The 8,377-nt window shown below is 48.0% G+C and overlaps 1 protein-coding gene across 1 annotated transcript in view; it reads left to right on the top strand.

The window, feature by feature from the left end:
- Positions 1 to 5,979: 5,979 nt before the first annotated feature.
- The window catches only part of AHR (aryl hydrocarbon receptor), a 62,788-nt gene continuing 60,390 nt past the window's right edge, over positions 5,980 to 8,377 (top strand). The window contains exons 1-3 of the mRNA XM_063411151.1: positions 5,980 to 6,106; positions 6,244 to 6,363; positions 6,825 to 7,610. Coding sequence (XP_063267221.1) covers positions 7,555 to 7,610 — 56 coding nt within the window. The 5' untranslated portion in view covers positions 5,980 to 6,106; positions 6,244 to 6,363; positions 6,825 to 7,554. The remainder of the gene's footprint in view (positions 6,107 to 6,243; positions 6,364 to 6,824; positions 7,611 to 8,377) is intronic.

Below are 8,377 nucleotides of genomic sequence, written 5' to 3'. Positions count from 1 at the left end.
AGTACATACATGTTCTCTATTAATGCCAAGAAGAAATAACAAGACATTATTTACTACTATTTACAGAATAAAAGCATTCAAGTTTTCCCCACTGAAAAGATACCTGCTCCAGTTACCCTTTCTGCAGTGTTATTGTTTGTTCTATGTAGTGTGGTAGCTCTCAGGATCCATGCTGGTTGTAATTCTTCAAAGGCATTTTTTTCCCTACTTTCCTGACTTTCCTGCCCTAGCAGATGCATTGTCTTTTCTCCTCTCTTCACTTCCTCAGGTGGCTCAGTCAGAGATGAAATAAAAAGAATAATTATTGCTGGAATGGCAGAAAATTTTAGTCACTCTGGATGGGAAAGTATGTTAGATGTCTAAATTACAAACTCTATAAAAATACAATTGCTCAATGCAAAAAAATCTCTAGGATTAAGCCCTGAGCATGTTACCTGGGAAGGATGCAGCCTCCTTGTGACAGAAGACAGTAAATAATGGGTAGGGCAATTAGCTCCTAGGGATGACACAGATTCAGCTCACAATGCCTTATGGACTATGCACTCAAAGAATGACTGCATTTTGTATCATGTAAATGAAAATAATTTGACTGAAACTAACACAGACCACAATTTTATTCTCAAGCAGGCTATTTCCTGAGCAGGTATTAAAATCCCTATGTTTGGGTTTTCTTGTTTGTTAGCTCTTGTCTGTTATTAATTATACATTATGTTTTTGGAAATCTCTCTGTGTAATTATACAGATCTCATATTAGTTTTAGCCTTGGTCTTTGGCATTTAGATATCTGTGTATCTATTTGCTTTTTTTGTTATATTCTTCTCTTTGTACACCCACTTGATTTGACAGAAATTCCCACTAGAATGAGAAATAATACAACTGCCATTGACACAATACCTGTAGCTCATCTTAGTCATGGTAAGGTTTTATAAGGTTAAATTAAAATGCACGACACCTAAATTTATTTACTAAAGTTAGCTCAAGTTTCTTTTCGCTGAAATTAAACTCTGGCACAGAAACAACATTGTCATGTCTAATTTAGATAATTTTTTTACTCATTAGTCTTACTTTGTGTATATCCTTTCCTCTTAATGAGAGCAGAAAAAAAATTTGCAGCCTACTGAGTCAGCCGTCATAATTGTAAGCTTGTTTCAGGACCTTTCAAACCACAGTTTTTGTTAAAATTATAAGCCAATTTAGCAACAAAGCCCTATTAATAAATAGAGTGCAGTAGTGTTTTTAAAGCAAAAGTGATCATCTCTTTATTATTTGTTGTGTGTGTAAGAGAACAGAAGGTCTTGGTGCAACAAGATTGTATTTGTGGTGCAGCTGGATCGTATGCTGCCCACATTTGCTGATTGTCATGGTGATTTATTGTTGTGACCAAAACTTTCTTGCTTCTGCACCCTGCATAGATTGCAGGCTATTTAGAACATTTATTGCCAAAAGCACCGGAAATGCTTTCTGAGGTTAAATCTGTATTAGTAAATTTAACAAGTGTTGTGGAACTTCCAGGATGTTAAAACAACCACTGGTAATTTAAATTGTTAGAATCATCCTTTAGACAGCTTCGGCATGGTTCCACATGATTTCCAGGGGCAGTTCAGGGGCTAGCACAGGCCAGTGGCCATTTGCAGTTTAATGCAATTACCTTAATTTGGAAACTAAGAAAATATAATAGTCCGGATCTGATTCCTTTTGTGCCAGCGAGCCTTAGTGGCAGGGAAGGATCCCAGAAATATAATGTATTTGTTGATCCTGGTGGTTTGACTGCAGGAAACATCATACAGTATATGCAAAACAAGTATTTTTCTCTTACTAGGCTTGTAGTTGCAGATCTGACTGTTAGTATATTCATGTAACAAACATAAACTTGTTCCATCAGCAAGGAAGGAGGGGAGGAGGAAGGAGTGTCTGTCAGTCATTCTGGTGTCTAACTGCTGGTGTCTAGGCTGAGGTTCTCTTGGGCCATCCGGACTTGCCATTGGGAAGAGATGACTTGTTATCACTGATTGCCTTATGTCTTCTAGGACTTGACTGGGAGTGGATTATTTTGGATTAAAGTGAATGGCTCTTTCCTTTTCAGGACAAAAACACAGGTCCTTGGGCATAATAATTGAAGACTACTTTAGCTATAATATAAAATTTACTTTCAATGCTTGTGGGAAAAAGAGGATTGATGAATGTTTTAGGCAGGCAACTTTCCTTTAAGTTGCTTGCTATATCTGTATAGCTCTTTTTGGTTTCAGATTAAAAAGAGTTCTCTTGAACAGAGGCAGTTTCTGTATAAATTTGTTCTCCTGTGCTTATTACTGCATATGAGAAAAAACCTGATAAAAGTAAGCAATGTACTGACTTTTATACTTACTTTATGGTAATATTGTTCCTTTATCTCTGGACATAGAAGTGCAATATGCTTTTTGGTTTATACACCATAGGATCTGAGCAAAATAATGATCCTACCTTACAGACTACTCTTACTAATTTCCCAAACTTTTTCCAAGTCCAAAAATTTTGAACACAGTCTTTAAATGTTTTTTTCATCTACTTGAGAATTTTTTGAGGGCTCTGTTGGAACAATTAAGACTATAGATTACATTGGATTAGTGCAAGTCAATGAATTTAAAATAATTAAAACATCATTATTAACCAACACCTACCAGCAGGCAGCCGCTATGTGAGGATTCTATTCTACTTGCCCAAACACTAATTATATTTCATTATTTTCATCCTTGATATGGCTTTTCAACTTCTGGAAATGCTCCCCAAGTTAAATATGCAATAGAAACTGGGTGTGATTTTAAACACTAACACATCAAAAGTACCTGCAAGGGTAGTGGGAGTGGGAAGGCAGGTGTCTGGATGGAGAAAAGAAAAAGAATGTGGTGGTTCTGTCCTATGTTAACAAAAATTTAAGTAGCAGGGTGGAGGAGGGGGAAGTTTAACGTCAATCCCAGTTTCCCAATAAAACTCAGTTTTATTGAGTTTTCAATAAATAGACAGTTCACTTAGTACCTGCAAATGAGGCTTCTGTAATATTAGTCCCATTACTGACTTTCTTTGTTCTCTATATAATTACTTCTGTTTAAGTTTTCAGAGGTGGGATAGAACATCCCCCAACAATCCTTGTTTCTCGCAGTGGAATGACCCTTCCAGTCACCAAAGAATCCATTCACTAACTCTCATTCATCTTCCACAGATGATTACTTCCCTGAAATGAGTAGGAAGCAACTAATCTGAGTTGCCATAGATATTCCTTCTTAGCAGAGCAATAACAGAAAATAACAGCAAAATCAGCAATAGTTCTGTATATCCATAAAACCTGAGATGCATAAATCACAGTTTTAAATCCCAATCTTCTTTCCATGTCTCCAGGGAAGGAGAAAAGAAATCACAGATAACCAGCCTAGATTTCTTCTGTTATTTGCACTGCAAACAGCTAGGACAAGTCGGCACATAGAATTAAGCTGACGGAAGTGAAATTTTGGCCACGGACAGAAAGACTAGGATAAAAGCTAGAAATGAGTCAGAGATGACCCTAAGATAACAAGCAGTGTTTATAATTCTTATAAATTCCTGCCAAATGACAAGATTTTTCTTGGTCTCATAGTGACCCTGTGAAGCTCCAGCTTTCTCAGGAATTTCTGTCTGTTTAGGAGAAATCCCATCCTCCAAATAGCCCCTACAGTATGAAATGAGTGAGGGGCCAGGAGACAGAGCTTAGGAGGGAACTTTTCAGGGCAGGAGATGCAGAAATCGGGCAGAATGTGGACTGGTGTGGAATAAAACTATACAGCTCATTTTGGAGTTAGGGCAACAGGTGTGACTGCTGACAAATGAGATCTCTGGAAGTTTCAGAGGATGATAACTGCAAGGCATACTGGATACTGGACCTGACACATGCTGGGGATGGGGACAGGCACAGTTCACTAGATGCACAAACATATTTTGCTTAAAAATCTCATCATTGATTGGCATAACAGTTCATATCTATAAGTGCAAAAATGCTGGATTTGAGTATGAGGAGAAAAGTGCTTGCTAGTGGTTTGAGAGAATTTATTCCAGGAGGATCTGTTCTTTACTTTAGACCTAGTAAAACACCCAGCTAATAGCCAAAAGATAAAATGAGAAGAGATTAGAGTACTATCTGCATGAAAGTGGTTTCCATAAGAATTAAACCTTTTAAAATCATCCACATGACATTAACCACAGTCATCCTTTGCAAGACCAAACATGCTGTTAAACATGACAAAATATTAGTTCAAAAGAGAAAAATAATAAAAAGTCAGACAAAAAAACATATACTGTGAAGGAGATTCTAAGATTGCTAAATCACAGTTGTATAGTTCTTCTTGTTTTACATTCAATATGAGGCAACATCTCTACTGTACCCAAATTATCAAAAGGAAAAGGGAATATGAGACAGTGCATTAGACAAAGATACAGTAAGAACATCAGATGAGAGCTGATTTGCAAAAGTTGTGGGTAAGTTTTAGAATTTTTTATTAACTGCCTAAAAGGCCCCAGGGATGTACAATTCTCTGCAATTCTCTGTGTGCTGAACATCTGAAATGTCATACTTGCTGTTAGACAGGTGGCTGCCCCATTGGAGTGGATTTCTAACAACAGGCAGTGGATTGGATTGCAAATGTACAGAAGATGCAACTTCTGCCTAGCAGCATGAATTTACCTTACTCTCTATTTCCAAACTAGGGAGCTAACAGTAACCACAGTACTTGCTAGAGCTATGCAATTCCCAGAAGGGAATTGGGAGATGCAGTCCATCATGCAGGACTACTTCCTTCTTCATGTAACCCCAGCAGATTTGGAACTAGCAAATAAGACAGCATAAGTACAGGTGTCTCTCTGCTACCTAGGTAGCACAAGAGATCAAGAAAGAGCTGCAATCATGAGACCAGTGGAGAAGCTTTTGTTCAATCTCAAAGGGAATACATGACTGCAAGCAATTCAATTAAAAATTGGAAGAGGAGCCATGAACAATGACTGTAACCTTTTAACATGAAGATAATGTAAGCAAAGAGAAGAATGAAAGCAGAGCAGCAATGTATGTTGTATGGAGTGATCACAGACCACTTGTGTTAACAGAGGAAGAAACCAGTGAATAGGAAGAAGCTCAAGCTGAAAAGAGAACTGAAAGGGACTGGGAAATTTAGGATGGAAGAAACTGAGTGCTTCCACAGATTGATATGTTTGGAGTGAAGAAGGTTCATAAATTTCCAGTTTCAGCTATAAAAACAAAAGAAGAAAGGGGCTGGAAAACAGAAGTAAGACATGTACAGTATTATCCACTAGTTTTTTCTAGGATACTGGTATGATCTTGTGAAGATGAGAATGAAGAGGAAAGGGACAGAGGAAAGAAGCTACCAAAAAGTTGGCATCCTCTGCAAAAATGTTAGGTCAGAAAGTTGGCAGGACTGTGACTGGAAGGCACTGACCTCATAAGGCATAGGGTCCTCTTACAAAACACTTTCAAAACTGTTGTGTTCTGAAGATTTATGTTCTCAAAACACCATTTGACAAATCACTGGCATTTGAAAAGCCCACTAGCATCGTTAAGGTTTAGTCAAATTAATTTCATCTGCCTATTGTGGCTTCAGCGTGCTTTGCCCCCGGCACAGGATGTCAGGGAACTAAACCCGAGGAATAAAGCTGATAACCAAGTGCGCTCTGTGCTGCCCAGTGCCGCCGCCGGCGCCCGCGGATGGTCCCGGCGGGCACGGCCCGAAGGGATCCGCGGGACCGAGAGGATCGCCCCGGGGAAGCCGCCGGGCCGCGGGGCGGGCGCCGCGCTCAGCCCCAGGTTTTTGCCGCCCGATAACACCGGGACCATGGCTATCAACTCCGTCGGCAGAGCGGGGCAGAAACGCCCGTGTAACCGGGGCTCCAGTAGGCGGTGAAGGAAGGGGCGAGCCTCCCGCCGCGGGTGCGGTGCCGACAGCCGGCCAGCCCTGCGGACGGGCAGCCAGAGCAGCACCACGGACACGGCCCGGCCTCCCGCCCGCTGGGGCGGCGGCTGCGGGGGGACCGCACGGCGGGGCCGGGCCGAGCCGCGCTCCGGCGGCGGGGCAGCTGTGCCCATGGGGCGCGGGTGCGTGGGAAAGGGAGAAAAGGGTGCTCTTCCCGGCTCTCGTCTCAGCCGAGACCGCGAACAACCTGTGGTTACACAGGCAGACTCCCGGGCTCTCAGGTTTAGCGCTGAGACAAAATTTATTGCGGTTATTCCAGGGGAGGGAAGAGCTCTGATGCTTGAGGCAGCGGCGGCGAAACGGACCCGAGGGAGAGAACAGGCGGGGAAGCGACGGCGGGTCAGACCGGCACCGGGGCTCTGCTCGGACGGTTTTACTGGTCAGCAATTTGGCAGTAACTTTCTCATGCAGTTCCTTTTACTTGAAACAAGTGTTTAGCCGAAAATGTCAGCGTAAATATCTCAGAGATTCATCACCTAACGAGACATGAGCCGCGTCGGTCACTGAGACCCGCCGGTCCTCCCGGTGCTTGGCGAGAGACAACCTTGCCCCCAGTGATTCCCGTTCTGTCCCCAGGTGTCCTGCTGTCCTTGTCCTCGGGGAGCCCGGTGCCTTTCCGCTTCTCCCCCAATAACTCCCTATTTTGGGCGCTCGCGTGTTATTTTGGGTTTCCCTGCTGGGGCGACCTGACGGTGTCAGCCCGGCGGAGGCGGGAAGAGGGGGGGAACGGGGAGTGACAGACACGGACCTCACAGTGCCCCTGAGCTGGTGTCATTTGTCTTTCAACCTGAACGCTGTGATTTTTTTTTTTCCCCTGACACGATTATTTTCTGTTATTAGGGCTACGTGAGCGCTCGGAGCTGACCTTCCTCCCCACCGGCCGCGGGAGCCCCGCTCGCATCGCTCCCCGGCCGCCAGAAGCCCGGTGTTTTTCCCTCTCCCGGTCCCCGTGCCCATCCCGGAGCGCTCCCCCTGCCGCCGCGCCGGTGCTCCCTCTCCTGGCGTGACCTTCCCAACATGGCGGCTCCGCTCCTCCGCCGCCGCCGCCAGGGCCTCCCCGGCGAGGGGCGGGGGCGGCTGTCAGCGGGCGGGGCGGGCCCGGCCGGGCCGGGCGCTGCGGGGCGGGCCCGGCGCCGCGCACTGTGACGGGCGCTCGGCCGGCAGACGGCGGCCGCGCCGGGGTGCAGAGCCCGCCGCGCCTCCCACCGCCGCAGAGGAGCCGACGGGGAGACGGCGTCGCCTCGGCGGGGAGACGCGGGGCGAGCGGCGCTGGAAAGCCCCGACCGCCCCCGTACCTGTGCCCTCCGGGGGCGGCGAGTGGGTGTAGCCGCCGCCGATCACCTGGGAACCCGCCCCGCAGCGCCTCCGCCTCCCGTCCTCGCCCGCCCGGGGAAGGCGCCACCGCCACTGCGAGCGAGGGAGCTCCGGGCGGCCGCGGGCGATAGGAGCGGGGCCCGCGGGCGGAGCGAGGCGAGGGCTTGCGGCACCGGTGGGGCTCGCCCGCTCCCGGCAGCCGGGACGAGGCGGGCGGCAGGGGCGGCGGCCCCCGGCCGGCGGCGCCCGCGGCAGGATGAACCCCAATGTCACCTACGCCAGTCGCAAGCGGCGGAAACCTGTGCAGAAAATGTAAGCGGCCCCGCGGGCGGGCGAGGCGAGGCGGGGAGAGCGAGCGCCGGGCGTCCCGGGGGCGCGCCGTCCTGCCGCGCACCGCGCCGCGGGGGCCCGGCGGGGGCGGCGTGCGGCCGTGCGGGGCAGGGGCGCCCGGAGTGTTGCTGCTTCGGCGTGCCGGCAGGTTTCTTACTGCTTGTAGGGCTTTTCCCCCTCCACCGCGAAAAAAAAGAAGGGAATGTCGGGGCGCGGAGGGTCGGGGCGGTGGAAGGAGGGAACGGTGCCGGCAGCACGGCGCAGCCGGCTGACCTAGATTGGGAGGCATCTGAGGTGACGGCTCCGCGCGGTGGCTGCGCTCGCCCCGCCGGGGCCGGGGCCGGGGCCGGTGCGGGGATGGGCGCCGGGGCCGGTGCCGCGCTGCCCCTGCGCACCCGGCCCGCACTGCGCCGCCGGCCCGCTCAGGTGTCTCTGCGGGGAACGCGGCGTCCGAGTCGAGAAAGGCTTGGCCGGTTCCCATCGCTTATAGGGCCTGCCTGGGGGGGCTGAACCCCCGGCTTGGACGCTCCTCTTGAATCCTCCAGTGCCGCAGGAGATGCGTTTGTTTGTGCAGAGCCAGAGAAACCCAAGTGCTGTAGACCAGTCGAAAGAGAGAGAGAGAGAGAAAAAGAAAGCCTGGCTATATGGTGGTTTTTTGTTTATTAATTTATATTTTTGAAACTCTGGGAGCAGCTTAGTGCCAGAGTAATTTTGTGTGATGCACCTGCTTTATGTTTGCATCCTAGGTT

The sequence above is a fragment of the Prinia subflava genome, chromosome 1 (genome assembly GCF_021018805.1).
Source record: "Prinia subflava isolate CZ2003 ecotype Zambia chromosome 1, Cam_Psub_1.2, whole genome shotgun sequence".
NCBI classification, from domain to species: Eukaryota; Metazoa; Chordata; class Aves; order Passeriformes; family Cisticolidae; genus Prinia; species Prinia subflava.
The sequence above is the reverse complement of the archived record's forward strand: the minus strand, read 5'-3'. Positions and strand labels throughout refer to the sequence as shown.